The 17,486-nt window shown below is 41.6% G+C and overlaps 1 protein-coding gene across 2 annotated transcripts in view; it reads left to right on the top strand.

Moving 5' to 3' along the window:
* The window catches only part of COL4A6 (collagen type IV alpha 6 chain), a 119,574-nt gene that overhangs the window by 75,663 nt on the left and 26,425 nt on the right, over nt 1–17,486 (top strand). For both annotated transcript variants that reach the window (XM_042028837.1, XM_042028830.1), the window contains exons 4-16: nt 2,243–2,377; nt 3,517–3,561; nt 9,140–9,256; nt 10,021–10,089; nt 10,956–10,991; nt 11,406–11,468; nt 12,097–12,132; nt 12,269–12,310; nt 13,170–13,262; nt 14,290–14,343; nt 15,746–15,805; nt 16,265–16,309; nt 17,306–17,359. In XM_042028837.1, the coding sequence (XP_041884771.1) occupies nt 2,243–2,377; nt 3,517–3,561; nt 9,140–9,256; nt 10,021–10,089; nt 10,956–10,991; nt 11,406–11,468; nt 12,097–12,132; nt 12,269–12,310; nt 13,170–13,262; nt 14,290–14,343; nt 15,746–15,805; nt 16,265–16,309; nt 17,306–17,359 (849 nt within the window). The remainder of the gene's footprint in view (nt 1–2,242; nt 2,378–3,516; nt 3,562–9,139; nt 9,257–10,020; nt 10,090–10,955; nt 10,992–11,405; nt 11,469–12,096; nt 12,133–12,268; nt 12,311–13,169; nt 13,263–14,289; nt 14,344–15,745; nt 15,806–16,264; nt 16,310–17,305; nt 17,360–17,486) is intronic.

Genomic DNA, 17,486 nt, shown 5'->3' with positions numbered 1-17,486 from the left:
CAAACACAAGCAGAAGGTGTAGTTGCTGGTCTTATACTCCCCAGTCTAGATATATTTCTCAGAGCCACCTGCAGCAGAGCAGAACAAAAGCCTCCTAAAATGTTAATTCCCATCAGTTCCAGTCATTGTGAAACACTGTCATTAACCAGGCAATCAAACTAATGGCGTACAGAAGTATTAGCAATTCAAACAAATGAGGAATTCACATTGTGTTTTCTCTACAAACCTTGGTGGACTCTTGGATGCCATTTCTTTTGTGGGAGGTGGCTGCTTGTAAGTGTAATGTGCCCATTTTTAGGTTACGCCTCAGCACTGCTGTGTTGCCTCGAGGTAAACAGTCCACAGCCCATGTGTTTTAAGTGAATTGTTGCCTGAAAGCCTCTGAATTGCTTGTGATTATGGGAAATTCAGTCTCAGCTTTAACTTTTTAAAGTGAGAGCTAAGCATGTGATTTTTAACATGTTTCTTGTTGTGGATGGTTGCCAGGGACCACTGAAGATTTGGGGATTAATGTTCTGATTATATAGTTTGCAATATAAAGGATTCCACTGAAAATTAGCCCAGAGTGAAGAAGGCTAAAAATAATCGAAAGTCTTTTCAGGTGTGAGTCTGTGCCTCTGGAAGTGCACACTATGGACAGTGTCTAGACAGAAAAGGTATGAAATATCAAACATGCACTTGCCCTCAGTTAAAAGGCCAGGATGAAACAATCACAAATGAAAGAGTGATATGGGAGAATTGTTGCAGTTAAAAGAAAACTGCTCCAGCAGTGAAGACACATGGAATATGGGAAAAAATATTTTAGCCTAAACAGGTACAAAAAATGATCCTGGAATAAGAATTTTTAAAATCAATTACAGTTTGTTTCACTTTGCTTGATTTTCAACATGTAACAACGCATTTTTAAATTAACAGTAAAAGTCTTTTACCTGCCAAGCCATGGAGTCAGGACTTTGTGCGTTTCCAGCTGAGATTACTAAAACACTTGCAGCAGGGAGCTGCATTCCTTCTGCTGTTTTACGGAGTTAGGGAAACAGAAGGGAAACACACTTCCATGGACATGGGAATTAAAAGGAGGGGGAATTGTGTGGTGTGGGGTTTTTTTAACTTTCTCCTCCGTTCTGTATCTTTTAGTGTGAGGCTTGATTCTTTACACGGTTAACTTTGTGTTATCCACTGATTGCCTTGCCTGTGGAAAGCACAGCTATAAACTGCATTTTCTGCTGATACTTTGGGGCCTTAGACTGATCTCTTTCACGTTCTCTCAACACGACCCCGAAGGGAAGTGCGAACACGCTGACACGGAGCGGTGCCCGGCACTCGAGGGCATCTCCCGAGCCGGGGACGGCGGCGGCGCCCGCAGCGGGTCCCCGCGGGGCCCGCGCCATCTGCCGGCAGCGCCCGGCACTGCACCCGCGGGGGCCCGCGGAGCGCGCTGCTCCTCCTGCGCTCGGCATCTTCCAGGGAAAGGGGCATCTCTTAGTGTGACCCCGGACACTGAGCGCTGGAGCGTGTCCAGAGAAGGGCAGCAGAGCAGCTGAAGGGTCTGGAGCACAAGTCTGATGAGAAGCAGCTGGTGGAGCTGGGCTTGTTTAGCCTGGAGAAAAGGAGGCTCAGTGGGGACCTTATCTCTTTCTGAAAGGAGGTTGTAGTGAGGTGGGGATCAGCCTCTTCTGGGCAACCAGCGATAGTACAAGGGGAAATAGCCTCGAGTTGTGCTAAGGGAGACTCAGGCTGGATATTAGGAAAAATTTCCTCACTGCAAGAGTGCTTAAGAACGAACATAGTGGAGTCACCATGCCTGGAAGTGTTCAAAAAATGAGCGTGTGTGGCACTTGGCAGTATGGTTTAGTGTGCATGGTGGTATTCAGTCAGAGGCTGGATATAATCTCGGAGGAATTTTCCAACAGTAATGATTCAGCACATCACCAGCCAGTCGAGGGAGGTGGTTGTCCTTCTCTGCTCCGTGCTGGTGTGGCCCCATCTCAAGTCCTGGATGTGGCACTTGGTGCCATGGTTTAGTTGAGGTGTTAGGGCACGGGTTGGACTCGATGATCTTAGAGGTCTCTTCCAACCGGGTGATTCTGTGATTTTGGGCAGTCTTTGAGAATGAACAGGGAAAACTTCAGTATGTCCTAACTACCCAGAGAGGTATCAAATTGCATTAAAAATTGAGTTGGAAAGAGTAATTACAAAGGAGTTCGTAGACATGGTGCATTGACTGGTTTTTATTGCATATTAGGGTCGACCAGGACCGATTGGGCTTCCAGGACCAATAGGAGCACCTGGATTTACTGGGCCAGAAGGTTTGCCTGGAGCAAAAGGTGAGAGAGGAGCAGTGGGCCCTCCTGGACCAGCTGGACAGAAGGGTGACAAGGTAGGCTCAATGGTGATTTTTCTGGCTCTGCAATAGTTCTATGGCCTTCTATGTATTTTTGAGTGAATAAAGATAATCTTGGGCTATCTGTCCAGGGGTAAAAACACAATGGTATTTCAACAGAATCTTTAGAGAATTGTCTGTATTTATTTTGGAATGAGAATACAGATGCTAAAGCTGCTAACTGTGTAGCCATCCTGGTAGGTGAACCACAGCCAAATGAGTATTGCTGTTGCAAGTAGTCTGTCTCTTCACATGCCCAGGGGAAGGTGAGTTTTATTCACACTTTATTCAGGGAGACACAGAGCTGGTTCCTGTGTAGAGGATCCTGGGTTGGTGTCTAGAAAAGCAAAAAGAATGGGTACTAAACAAAATCTGCAGTCCAGTTTTGCAGGTGCAAAGTTATTTCTAACAAAAAGAGTATGATAAATCATGCCATAATAAATGGAATAGCCCATAAGGTGTAGGTGTCAATGAATGCAATGTGCAAGATTGGAAGCAATTTCTTTGTACTGAAAAAAATCCATTTACTCCAGAACTGTTTCTATCCCCTGAAATGATACATATGCAATACCAACATGCCATAAGATTCTCTCTCTCTTCATCCCTTTTGGGAGCAATATACTTTACCTTTCCAAAGCAAGAACAATTTAGACTGGGTATTCTGCTTATCAGTCTGTTATGCTACTATCCAGAGCAGAGCAACAAAGTGTGGTAATTACCTGCAGCTTGGGCAGTCTGAACTTAATGCAGTGGTCTGCATATCTCTGGAGGTCCTATCCAAGTATAGACAGAAAAATATGTAAGTCTTGTTGAAACTCTTGGAAAGTCAAGGGTTAAGTTTATAGCAGATTGTTTATTTTCTTGACATCTTGTTTTCTCCAGATGTGCAGTAGGAGATTATATTTTTACTTTAAATTGCCTGATTAAAACATTCCTGAAGCACTCATTTGGCGTCCAGTCAGACTCAGATGCTCAGTTCCTATCTTCACTGACCCCTGTGATCAGAGAGAATCTGCATGAGATAGTTTGCTCCTTTTGATTTTGAAAGCAGAAGTCCAAGACTGAAAAACATCTCACAGGTAACTGAAATATACAGACCGATGAAGTGAAATATAATGTGTACTCTCTTTCTTCAGGGTCCAATGGGAGTTCCCGGATTTCAGGGCATCAACGGGATCCCAGTAAGTTTGCATATGTAAATATAAATCACCAGAATGTTAAACACAACCAAAAGCACCTGAACATGATAAGACTGTCTTAGCACATGCATAGTGTACCTTGAAATTGCTTGCTTCTCTCTGGAGGAAAATAGCCGTGTTTGTTAATCTACCTGGTGATTCCATGCTGTTTTGTAAGATAATAGGAAGTTGGTACATATCAGAAAGTGAGCCTGAGCTACATGGGGATCATTTGCATAATTGATTAGCTTTTCTTTCAGCACCATGGTCCCTCAGCACTGTCTAGAAAACACTGTATCATAAACCCATAGACCTGCAGAATTGAAAGGGACTTCAGGGAGTCAAACAGGCATGATCAGCTGTGCTACAGGCCATTTTCAGCATGTGTTTCTTAACCAATTCTTAAAACCTTGTGATGGTGGAGACTAACTTCTCTATTAGAAAAGCTTTGCTAAAACCTAACTTCAGTCTTTCTTTCTCCAGTTTAAAGCTCTTAGTTCTTATGTTACTGATCAGGGACACAGTGAGAAGATTGTTCACTTTTACTTTGTAGTAGCCTTCTTGTATGTGATAGCTGTTACCAGGTCTCCCTCAATCATCTTTTGCTGTGACATGAATGAAAATAGTGATGAGACAATCCTTACTTCTCTTCTAGGTTCTAGTCCTGGTTTAGATCAGGTGACAGGCAGGTAACCACTTTCCCTGACCATCAGGAACTTTTGGTTTCTTTCATTCTTTAGAACTTTACATTCTAGTGAGAGTTTACTAAAAATTATGTGCCTAGAGTGTTTTGGCCAGCTTTCTTTTGCTTTGGTTTCTCCAGTGATTTTTGTGAAGACATCTAGCTGTATCTCAGGGGAACTTTGACTGGATCACCTTTAGAAGTTGCCCCAAACTTTCTTCCTCTTTCTACGCTATTTGGCTCATCCTGCTTTCTCCTTCTGATACTAGAATTATTTTTATTTTTTTGATGGCATTTTTCCATCCTGTGTATCACTCATACTCTTTCTCATCTTCCGTGCTTTCTCAGCTGGCCAGGAACTCCAACAGTTGAGCTCTGTTTTCTTACTTCCTATCAAAAACTGAATTGTTGTGATAGATTGGCTGAAAATGCACAGTTGGCCTTGTAAATGAGCTGGTTTGATTTCCAGTTCCTTCCTGGCCCTTGTCCTTCACTCCCCCTCTGCTCATCCTTGCCTGTTTTCTCTCCTGCTCTACTCCCTTGCTGCTATTTTTTTTTTTTTTTGTTTTACCACCAGCCAACTGTCTAGGTCTGAAGACAACAAGCTGTTCCCATAATACTTAATTTAATTGAACACACTGTGGGAACATGCTGTTCTCAGGGTATTTTTTCAGATGAGGCTCTGGAGAAAGGGGATTCCCAACAATGAGGGGAGGCAGAGATACAGCAACAGCTTTTGCCAGGTAGTTGTCAGCAGCAGGCATTCCAAGGAGACAGTGCAGGGGAGGGAGATGAGAGGATTCAAAGCCTCCAGCATATGCAGATCTACTCTGCTTTGCAGCATTCTGCAGGTGGGTGAATGGGAAAGAGGCAGATTTTTGCTGGTCATGAACAGCAAGGTTCTCAACACTGTGGGTCTTCTGTGCCACAACTGCAGGGCAGAAAAGGGGAAAGGGAAACTTGTTCATACTGTTCACACTGTAGTCACTGAAAATGCTTCCATTGTAGGGTGAAAATAGCAACCACCACCACTTGAGTAAATATTTTTACTTTTGCCATTACATTTCAGGGTAGGGAGTAACTTAGGTTTTTTGTGAAGTGTATACAAATATAGGCACTTTATATGGATGTGTGAAATGCAGAGCAAAGGAGAGAGCACGTGTGTGTGAGAAAGATGGGAGAAGTGAAAATATATTGCTATCTCTGCACATCTAAATATGAAGAGAGATTCTTTGTAGTATGCAGGTATGTTAGTGTGGGCAGGTGTAGTTTAGTCATGGCCAGGGACAAGGCTGTTATTCAGAGGGGAATCCCACTGTTGACCTTAAGGGAAGTGGTATTCCACAGAGTTCCCTTGGGGAATGCTGGTGGCAAGTAAATCATGTTTTTGCAGCTGGCTTGACTAATCCCTTTAACCTAGTAAATACAGCAGCTACATGTGTTTATTGCTAGACTTTCGTGTCATGCTGTAGGAGAAGCCCTCAAATCCTTAGCCCTACTTGGGAAGTTTATTTTTTCCTGTAGGACAAGATTCAAGGACACCTCTGGCAAAGGCTGGAACTGAAGCTGGGAGATGTATCTAGCTTTTCATGAACTGTCCAAGGAGTTCTAGAAGGAAACATTTTTATGATAAGTGAGCCTTTCTCTGTGCCATGAAAGCCAGAGCTATGTGAAGAGGCAGTTTTGTGATCTTCCCAGAGTAAATGCAAGCACTTGGTGATGGCTGGAGAAAGGCCACTTTCCTTTGCAACCCATGAAACTGTTTATTCAATTAGTTTTGTATTTGTCCTTAATTGCATTTGTTTCTCTGTGTTTAAATATGTGTTGAGCTCTCATGTTGGGATTGCCTTTCTGTTGTTTGATTGAGAAAAGAGGCCCCTTGGGATCACAGTGTCAGGGTACAAGCAAGAGTCAGATAAAGGAGGGCCCAGCTAATCAGTTCGAGTTTCCTTATCTGTCTCACACCGAATGCCTCCTTTTGTGAGAACAGAGAGCACAAGCATCTCTCCAGCCTGTGCTTTAACTCAGATCTGTAAGTTAATCACCTTGCCATGTATAAGTAAAGTGTGTGAAAGTCTTCTGCCTTAGTCAGTTGAGGTGCTTGTGTTCAATTGGCACATCTGCCAAAACAGGAATTTGAGGAGGTGAGAGCAATGAAACTATTAACCAGCACTTTTTCAGGTCAAAACAGCTCGTTGAATCAGTATTTTAAACCCCTGGGAAAAAGGTTCTTTTTAGGTAGGACTTAGCAACTCCTAAGGAAGTCAGTTTTGGGTGTTCAGTATCTCCTCAGATAAGGGTCTTAAAACATTATGAACTCTGATTTCAGACTAGCTTTAAAGTAGGAAATCCTGTGGATTGTTTTCCTAAAGCAAAAGACAGAGAATGTGTGTATATGTGCTTGTGTGTCAGTCTGTGTTATGCTTTGGCTCAGAACCATGGACATGGATGCCATGGGATTAAGTGACAGGGGCACAGATTTATTTAGCACATGTAAGAAATCACTGTGATCAGCATACTTTATGTCCTCTCTCTGTGAGCCCCTCACATTTTAAGAGGATACCAAAGTCCTTTGGGCCACTTACAGGCTGAGAGTTAGGAGATCTCACCCAAAGCGTTTCTCAGGACGAGGGTCACCCGACAGCTGCCTGCCATGGGCTGGCTCTCGGCCAGCACGAAAGCTGGAGCAGCTTGGCTCCCTGTTGTCTCACTCTGAGGGGCAGATGTTGGCCCTTACAGCTTCACTAAACCTTGCAGCTGGTCACCTTGTGCTGTAACCAGATCCATGTGCACTTGTCCCACATAGCTCCTGGTTTTGTTGATGCTGTAAACAAAGTGAAAGACCTGGTAGACACTGACAACTCTGGCCTCCCTCTGCAGTCACTTCCTGTCCTTTCAGAGACTTGATGCTCTTGGCTATGACATCCTGCATGGATCAAATTAATTAAGTAATTTCTAAAAGACAAATGTAAGTGGCAATAAATTGCTGCTTCAGCCTAATCCAGGGCTTTACGAGGGCCTGGCAAGTCCCTGCTTGCACACCACATGTGGGTATTTTGACAAACAGACTAATCGTCAGAGCAGCTGGTACTGTTAATGCAGTGGTCTCTGATGGTAATGCTTTTGGATGACTTCATTCCATTCCTTGTTAAATCTCAAATTTATATTTGTCTAGGTGAGTTGCCTTAATCTGGTAGTTGAGACACATTTGACATTCATTCAGTTCGTACCTTGTTGACTGACAGAAAGCAGATCAGGTTATTCTCGATTTTGTTGGCACAAGTCTCAGTGCAGTTGCCCAATGAGCTGGACCAAGGACCTCATCTGACTGAAAATTAACTCTGTTAAGAAGCAGAACAGTTATTTCTCTGCTCTGTTTGTTTCCTACTCTGCCAGCACAGGGAGGAGGTACGTGTGAGTAAGCAGCAATGTGCAATAGCCCTCCTGGCAGCAGCTGAGACCAGTGATCAGCTTGAGTATTCACATAATTATGGCCTAAGTTGCCCTGCATCCTTGAGAAAGTCACTGTGCTACTGTGTGTCCCCAGCTTCCCATCTATAAAATTAAGATTATAGCATTCCCACATTTTCCCAAGGGGTTTAAAGATCCTTAGATAAAAGGCTTTATATTACTGCAAAGTTCTCATTGAGTTTCATCAGAGCATATGCTATTGGCTTGGACTGGGAAGACCTTTAGTGTTGCAAATGTGTTTTATTTTAAGTGTCAGGCATGAAGGATTGTTAATGTTCTGCTTTATCTCCATTTTATCCATGCTTGGTTTTTTTTCACTTTCCTAATGTGAGTCATAGCTTGGTTAGTGCCATATCTTAAGGACAAATCTTTGGGATCAAACAAAAGTACTTTTGGGATGAGTCAAGATCACCGTGTACAGAGGGGGGAGAGAACTGTCAAGTTACAGATACTATCTTCCAAAGTTAAATTTTCCTTCTTGCCTTAAAACAATGTTGTTGAGTTCCACAGGACTCATTTATAGGAAAAGCAGTATAGAATAAGGAGCTGCTTGAAACTTGGGTAATGTGACTGACAGTTCTGCCTTTCTGCCTCCTGCCCTCACATACTGATATGGCACTGAAGAAAAAGTACCTGAAGTCTCAAACGTTGATCTCCTTTGCACCAGTACCGTGTTGAGTAAACTCCAGTCAAATTAGTAGAGCTATACCAGGGCCAAAGACATGTGAAATCAGAATTAGGTACAATTGTATTTTGCTCTGCTTGATTAATAGTTGGCCATTGCAAGTACTTTTTAAAATATGTTTTTAGTTTAATTAGATCTTTCTCCCAGTTGCTTTGCCTAAGGACTTGTGTTTAATATAAGAAATAAAGCTGTTCTGCTTCAATGGCCTGATGCTGGAGCTTTAACATCTGTTGATCTATTAAAAGAAAGAATCTACACTGGAGAGGAATAGAAGTCACTGAAACTCTAAGCAGACTGGAATTATAAATGCTCTGTATTGTTGAGTCTGCCTCTGCCCTTGCCTTCACATGAGCAAGTTCCATTCCTGGTGTCAGGTGCACCCTTGCGTGCTGTTTTACACTGTTACATTCCATATGGTTCACACTGCTGTGGGATGAGTATTGCCCTTTTGGGACCTACTCATGCACAAGTAATGTACTCCAGAAGACTGTCCCTTGGAGAAAAAGGTAATGGGATGAATGCAGCCAATGTTCTAGGATTTAACCTTTAGGGAGGATAAACAAAGCTGGCTGAAGAAGCTCATTCTGTTGCAGTCTGCCATACGCTGAACTTGGCTGGGAGTTGTGCAATTCTTTTGGTTTGTGTTGCCATTTGGAAGGAAGATATCAGTTTTCTGGGGACAACAGTATTACTAATAAAATAATGGATCCTGTCAGTCATTCTCTCTTATTTCCTTTACACAGGGTCATCCTGGGCAGTCTGGACCTAGAGGCCGGCCTGGCCTCGATGGCTGCAATGGTACCTCTGGGAGTCCTGGCATTTCTGGACCAGATGGGTTTCCTGGCCTACCTGGACTGCCTGTATGTCCCAACTCAAATGTGGTGTTCTGTAGTCACTAAACCAGGATTTGCTTTTTGTGACGTTGGAGAAGTAACTGCCAAGGAAGAACCCAAATAACCCTAAGTTTATTAGCATTGTTAGAGCTCAATTTTCTTATCCACTCTGAGGATAAAATGAAGGTCCTGTGGATAAAATCCCCTCCCTCACCTGTTGCCATCGCTGCTTTGGATGCAGCCTGGGATATGGGTGGTTTTCTGGGCTGCAAACCCACACTGACAGCTCAGTTTTTCATCCACAAATACCCCCAAGTCCTTCTCCAGGGCTGCTTTCAATCCAGTCATTGCCCAGCCTGAATCTGTGGTTGGGGTTGCCCCAACTCAGTTGCAGGGTCTTGCACTTGATGTGGTTTACGTGGGCCCATCCCTCAAGCCTGCCAAGGTCCCTCTAAATGGCACAGATGTGTATATGAAGAGGGGAGTTACACCATGTCAGACAGGTTCAAATAGGATCTAAGGTTGTCAAAGGCCTAAAATGAAAGGGAAATCTAGTATAAACAGGAAAATACCAGAGCAAATGTTTGCAGAACCTTATTTTTCTAAAGCTGCAGGAAGTCTTTAGTTCTCATAATAGCACAGCTTCTGACAAAGCAGCAGTGGTACTTTTACAGTTAACTGGAGCCAGGAGTTCGCCTTGTTCATTATGCTAATTAGAGATTCTTTCAAAATGAAAGCAGTATTTTTTCAAGAAATTTATTTTTTACTTTTCTTTTTTTTTTTTAACACAGGGTCGTCCTGGCCTAAAAGGCCTTAAAGGAGAACCTGTTTTTGCTCAAGGCAGTCTTAAAGGATTAAAGGTAAGCCTTGTCACCACACAGGAGAAAATGCAGTACCAAGCAACTCTTTGATGTGCCACAGGTTGCAGGGCTGATACTGCAGGTTTGATTGCTCATGGTATCAGTCCAGTGCGGAGCTGTGGAAAAGGCCTTGTAATAACTTCATTAATGACAATACAGAATACTCTCAGAACCTGGAATTGCTCGGTTTTTGAAGAGATCTTGCTCATCCCATACTGGGATGCTGGGACATTGCTCATCCTGTTACTTTTCAGTGCATTTTATGACTTCTACTGTGAGATTCCAGCTGCCTCCCAGTGTTTCTTGTACTCAAAGGTACTAGAAATTTATCAGTCCCTTTCTTGGTTTGCATACATGCTTCATTAAATACTGAAAATATTTAAAAATTCACTCTGTGATATAAGCCTCTCACACTGACTTTGCTGGTCAGAATTAGGAACTCCTCTAAAACTCTATCCACATTATATACACTCATAAGTTCATACAAGTCAAATAGATCTTTATTAATTTACTCTGTGTTTATGGGAAATAAAGGTAATTTCATATTATGATTGTATGCTTTTGCATATTTTATAGCACTCTTATTATAAAAGTTTTTATAGTGTATTTTCAGTGGTTTTGTAATTAATATTTTTTATGCCACTTTATTTTCTCTTGTTACACATAAATAAAATGGCTCTAATTTCTCTAGAGGTCTCCATTATCCAATTCAAATATGGAAGCACAGATTTCAAGATATTTTCCCATTTATACTTGATCTAATATTAACTAACAGCAAATATTTCTATCTATGCAAAGCTTGATGTTCCTTATAGTTTGTTGTAATAATGTTGTGTAATTTTTATGTATGCTTTTATGATTTTTAGGGTGAAAATGGTCTTCCTGGATTGGATGGAGTTCCTGTAAGTTATTTAATATGGGACATACTGATTTTAAAGAATATTAAGTAGGTACATTTTCAGGTATTGGTTCTCAAGGACCCTTTTCAAATTAGTGGGAAGTGTATTTACATGTGTGATACCAGTAAGCAGTTCTAGATTTGTAAGGGTATGAGTGGATCCACATTATGGTAGAAGTCCAATTTTTCCTATTATCTATTTCATTATTCCTTTTTCAAATCAGACTCCCTTCTACCATTGAACTCTGTACCGTTGATTTTCAAAGTACATCTAATCATATGAAATAAATTGTTTTAATATTTGAATTGGCATACTTAACTAGGGCATATTACTTAATGTTTCCTGAGACTCACTTTGGAGGGGGTTTGATGAGGTAAATGGTACATATTCTCTATTTGTCCTCTGTTCTTTTTATAGGGCCCAAAAGGTTTTCCAGGTCCAGTAGGTCCTGCAGGCCCTATAGGATTACCAGGTTTTCAGGTAAGAGACCTCAGCTGTTGCACTTGTTGATAGAACAGTTCAAACTGTTGACAGTTTCCCCTTCTTGTCTCTGTGTCATGACAATGAGCAAAAGTGCCTGTGCACCTGAAAGGACTGAGCACAGCTGACTTCTACTATAGGATGCTTGGTCTCAGGTAGTTTAATCTGATCACAAGAGCAAAGGCTCCTCTCTGGAGCATCCAGAGCAGCAAACACGGCCGAGGGCTCCAGCAGAGCTCTGCGGTGCTCTCTGCAAACACCTCTTACCCTGTCCTGAGCACCTCCTCATCACAGGGCCTGGGGGAACAGGCTGGTCTCTGATGTTTGGAGCCTTTGTTGTCACAAGCTATGTTAGAGGTGCTTTGTCAAGATCCTACAAGAGAATTTCTATTCAGTAAAGGTAAAGCCAAACTACATTTTTGTTGGGTTTAAGTTGAAGTTTTCTCTTAATTGACGACGGTGCCAAAGAACTGTGCTATGAGAGATCTGAAGATTTCAGAGCACGTGTCTTGCTTTTGCTTTGGAGGCAAGAAAGGTTCAGGTATCACTGCAGATCCCAGCATTGCTCCAATTTTTTGCATCCTAATTAAGTCAAAAGGAGTAACATCTTGATCTTGTTTACATTTAGGGTCCAGTGGGTCCCCTTGGGCCACCGGGTCCAAAAGTAAGTAGCTACCTTTCCTTTTTCTTTTTACGCCTAATTTTTGGGGGTTTAACAGTGCTGTGGGCTTAGATGATAGTGGTGGTGGTGTTGCTGTTGTTTTATTATTCTTTCACCCATGGTTTTTTTTCTCTCCTAGGGTAACATGGGATTAGGCTTTCAAGGAGAGAAAGGAGAAAAGGCAAGTGAAACTTGTTTTATTATGGAAAGAGCATGAAATTATACTCTAGAGCTCCATCATAGCTTGATCCTCTAGAAAGTGGCTAGATTCTAGCATTTTCTTCTTTTCCTTTTTGTTTTCTTCTCCTGAACTGGCTGACAGTTCAAATCTTGCTAAAGAATCTTGCTGGCTCCTCATTTGTTGGTGCACTAAAAAGGATGGGAGTCTTTTCTGGGTGAGAGGAAGAAGGGGAAAATCTCAACCAGTGCATTACTTTCATGGTTATCAAGGCCTGAGGTCCTTTGACATCTTTTGGATCTTCACATTGCAGTTTCTTTGGACCATCACCTTTTTTATTGAATTATTCCACTGACTTCATTCTTACTGGCTTTCATTGCATTCTTTGGGTCAACTGGTGTGTCATTTATAGTCTCCCTATCCTAAAGGGGGGTCCTGCAGTCTGTGTCAGAATTTACACAGGCAAAATGGGGCTTCTTAAAGTCTCAATCTGGGACTTGATTCTGCTGATGTTAAAATTGGCTCTCAGCATTCTACAATTCTAGTTGTTCCTTCTCTTCTTTTCTTTCATGTTTCTCCCCAAAGCTTTTCTGGAATGTTTTCCTGTTGGTTCAAAAGCTGAGCCTTTTTTTTTCTTGCCATGTTTTATACCCACAAGGCTTTGGAAACAGATGCATTTTGTTCATCCTGATTTTCCATCTGATCTTTTGATTCCCATGACCAAACTCCCATGCTATCATTCAGGCACACAGATCTGTATACATGAGATATAATTAAAGTGGTTTTTCTTCTGATTTGTAGGCCACTTCATAGAAAATTAAACTTGGTCTGCTACGTCAATATCTTCCTCTTTTGTCTACAGGGAGATGTAGGGCTGCCTGGGCCTCCAGGTCCCCCACCATCCACTGGAATACTGGAATTCATGGGATTTCCAAAGGGGAAGCAAGGAGAAAAGGTCTGTAAATTCAGTTTACAAACCCTCTCCCTCTCTATGCTCCTTCATTCAAGAATGAACGAAATTACTGTACAGTGAGAGCTGTTATATTTCCACATCAAAAAAATTTTCTGTACCAGTTTATTCTGTCAAATGGTTATTGAATAAAAATATTCATAGCTCAGAGCATTGTGGATCACTAGAGAATACACACCTCTCAGAAGGAGAAATCTGTAAGCTATTTAAAAGTTTTTGTCATTAATCCTAAAAATAAGTGAACTGTAGTTTGTTTTTGTTGGACCTGTGAAGCTGTGTCAGCTGAAGCAAAAAAATCAATTTAGAAAAATAAATGGAAGCTCCAGCTCTTTTGCCTTAGTGCACACTACTCTGAAATAATCAGATTTTTTCACCTTTACTTTGTTATTACTGAGATGTGTATTTAGGCCATCAGTGTTTTTATAAAAGCTGTGTGGTCCTTGAGCTAAAGATCCTCTAGACACGTGAAATTTAGGTGCACTGAATTAATCTGGGACTTATACAGGCTGGTTTGGGAGCCCAGTCTGAGCTTGCCTAAGCCCCTGCATAAAGTCATGAGAGAGATTGTTGTACTTGGTCAGTTTACGGTAGAGTGAGGTGAGGCTCAAACAAACCCCATTCCTTTGGGCTCACTCTGGAGTTTGTAAGCAGAGTTGTGAACACATTGCTGTCTCATCATGTGTTATTTTACTGCTTTCATGAGGCACTGTGCATGTTGCAGTTTCCTAGATGACAATGTGAAATGCCTCTAGTTTGACTTGTAGCAGTTGGGGACAGTAGAGCAGCAGCTCCCAGGCAGTGGCATTTGAAGCCGTGGGAAGTGGCCAGAGGATGCACCAGCACTGTGCTGAGAGCCCCTTGATCCGGGACATGGTGACACAAACCCCATGTACTTGCTGACAAACAAATTACAGGGCCTTACTTTAGGTGTCAGGGGCATGGCGGGTGGGTAGGGGAAGCTCTTGCTTTCACAGGCAGTGATTTACTGTGTTTGTCTCTTCCCCCTTGCCAGGGTGAGCCAGGTCCTCAAGGATTCCCTGGAGATCAAGGATTGCCTGGCATCCCGGTAAGGACAGAGGAGTGCTTTTAACATATGCCTGATAGGGGTTAGATGGTTCAACAATCTCTGAATAGGTCACAGGGCCTCTACAGGAGTTTCTAGGCACGAGAGAACTTTGAAAATCTGATAAAAATGTTCACAAGACTTTTTGAAGAGTGTAACTGTAATCTGATAGTTTTTTGTCCTGTAGATACAAAGAAGATAATGCTGTCCTACTACAGACTTACAAAGCAGCCAAGATTTCAGTACCTGCAACCTGCTGTTTGCAGAGACCTGCACGGAGCTCTACCCATGTCACAGCCACTTGATGGCAGTGTTTCTTGTATCACAGACATTTAAAAAAAATCCTAGTTTTTTCCCTTTAATTATATCTAAACATATATTTTGGTTTTTTACTTTAAAGCTGTAAAGCACCTGCAGGTATCTTTCCTTCTGTCTGTATACACCCAGTTAAAATAGGCTGTTTAATATTAGTGCTCATCAACTCAGCATGGTGTAGCATCTTCTCGATATGAATTGAGAAGAACAATTTACCTCTGAATTCCAGCGAGCTATTTTCCAGCTTAAAACATTTTGTAAACAAAGGTTGTTTCAATAAGTTTAGGGAATAAATATTTTTGGAAACTTCTGACTAATAAGATAAATTGTTTGCCAGTTTCTTCAGTGTACAGATGTTCTTAGGAGAAATACGTGCAAGAAAAACCTGCACATGATGCACAGTTTGTTGTTAGCCTTTCTGGACGTGTTCCATTATGAGCATGTTTAGCTTTATGCATCACAAGAGACCCATTGAAGCTGGTGAAATTGAACATATGTGCAAACTTAACCACAACCGTAAGATATTTTAAGATTGAAGCCTGGAAATTGCTTAACTACTGTAACTCTTGCTGAAATTAAATCCTGGTGTTCTGTCTCTGGATGTGATACTTCTTGCTGACTGGGAAAGCCACCAAACATTTCCAAATACTGAGCGTGAAAATGCTAGTTTTGTGTCATTCTTGGGCTTTGGAAGGGAAAAGCGTGCTCTGAGCATTCCTTGAGCTGCTGCTGTTAAGCAATGAGGCTTGAAATAATGTCTCAATGTAGAATAGAATACCGAGTAGCATTGGCAGGTCTTTGCTGTCTATAACATGGGGTCACTTGTGGTTGCTACTGAAACATGTGCCATGGTTTAAATGGATAGAAGTCGTGGGGAATAAAGCAGGTTCTGTACTGCACATACTGCCAAGTCTGGTTGAAAGAAATTTTTCTTTCTGGGACAAAACAGTCCCAGCAGAAAGAGTCAGTTCCCTTTGTCTCCTTTTTGTACTCTTTGTATTAATAAATGGGTTTGTGTTCCCGTTACTTAGGGATGTGCTGTTAAATTCCAAACAGATCACAGAGATTTAATGTTGACATTTTTCCTCAGGGCTTTGGAGGTGTTGGAGAAAAAGGAGAAAAAGGTGTGCCTGGCTTACCAGGTGGCAGGGTAGGTAACATCACAAAGTCCTTAAATGCCTTTTCTCAAACACGTGAAGTGAGCCTTTCATCAACAGAAGCATTCCCTCCAGAGATGTGCTCCTACTCAACAGAAAGACCAAGACATTCTGTTTGGCGTGTGCAGAATAAATTGTCAGATAGAATGTCTTGACCACACTGAGATTTATTGATTTTGTGATTACAACGTAACACCTAAGTTCCTAGTAAGTTGGGACACCATGACTTCCTTAACTTGAACTGCCTATTAGAAAAACAATGGTTAAATAAGATAAGCCTGCTTTTTTCAGTTATTATGTTAAATTCTTCACATTGTCAATAATTGAGATATAAGAAAAGCAGTGGTAGCTTCTCCTTTTGAAAATTTTTTTTCATTCTTTGATGCTGAGATATTTGAAGTCTGGTCAAGCTGAGATGGAGCCTCCAAAAGCTGATTTCTGTGCTGTTCTAGGGTCTTTTGGGACTGGATGGATCTGATGGAATTCCAGGGAGAAAGGTGAAATTTCTTTTATTTTTTACTGTACTTAAGAATTACAGAAGCCCTCTGAACTGCTTAAGATCTACTTATCTCGTATCTCCAGTTCTCTGATGGATAAATATACCTGCCTTATTGAAATAGTTAAGCTAAGTAGAAAATCCATCAAACACTGTAGATCCCTTGAACTGTCTCTTTAATTAACCCTATGTGTTCAGTCACTTTCTTCTGTATTTTGTTTTATGTATGTCCTTTTCAAAATATAGTGCAGGTGATGGTCTGTCCAGTATGATCTAATTAATATCTGTATGTTAAAATTATATCATTAAAAACAAGCCCTTTATGACAAGTTTCTCAACAATACTGGTTGTGAGCTATACTGGGGGCTGCAGCAGCCCAAGGCTTCAGAATCACAGGCAAGATTCGAAGTTTAAGTTCCTTGTTCCAGAGCTCTTGGAATATCCTATTTTATCATCTATGGCAATGGGATTTGAAATCTGTAGTGGGCCAGTTTGGATATGTTACACAACAAAAGCAGTAGATCTCCAGTCAGACACCCAGAAGGGGAATTTTGGTGTCCCTGAGAATGCTACCAGGAAATGGGGAGCCGGAGGGCTGCATTTCCCAGTGTTACTTTAAATGTTTTGGTGCCAATCATTTTTTACAAGGGGAAAAGAGCAGAGGGAAAATGTGTGGGTCAAGGAAAAGAATGTTTTAGACTCTTCATTCTGCAAGCATTTCTACATTTCTGTGGGAACCCCTAGGTATTCTCCTGATTTGCATACCTTCAGCCTGCTTACCATCTTCACAGCACAAGGAGGCCTGAAGGAGCTCTGGTATTTTGTGAGTGCTGAGAAATTGATGCCATCAGTTTTCTCTTTAATTCTTCTTCAAATGTTTGGTAGGACAAAGAATTGGGTTTGTGACTTAAGTCCAGGCTCTGCAGATGTCTCAGCTAACAAATAATGCCACTTATTGTCTCACTGTGTATCATTGTTCCCTTATGTGATTTTGCAGGGCCATCCAGGTGTTCCAGGCTATCCAGGACTGGATGGAGTTGAAGGCATGAAGGTAACTTCTCACTAAAGCACTGTTTTTTTTAAGGTATTTGCATGAATAAATAAGTATCATTGCTTCAATCAAACCTCCTGTTTGCCCCTATATCACTGTAAATTTCAGTGTGTTTCAGTTCCTCATT

The sequence above is a fragment of the Corvus kubaryi genome, unplaced genomic scaffold (genome assembly GCF_017639235.1).
Source record: "Corvus kubaryi isolate FWS band 111438036 unplaced genomic scaffold, C.kubaryi_AGA036_p1.0 130, whole genome shotgun sequence".
NCBI lineage: Eukaryota > Metazoa > Chordata > Aves > Passeriformes > Corvidae > Corvus > Corvus kubaryi.
The sequence above is the reverse complement of the archived record's forward strand: the minus strand, read 5'-3'. Positions and strand labels throughout refer to the sequence as shown.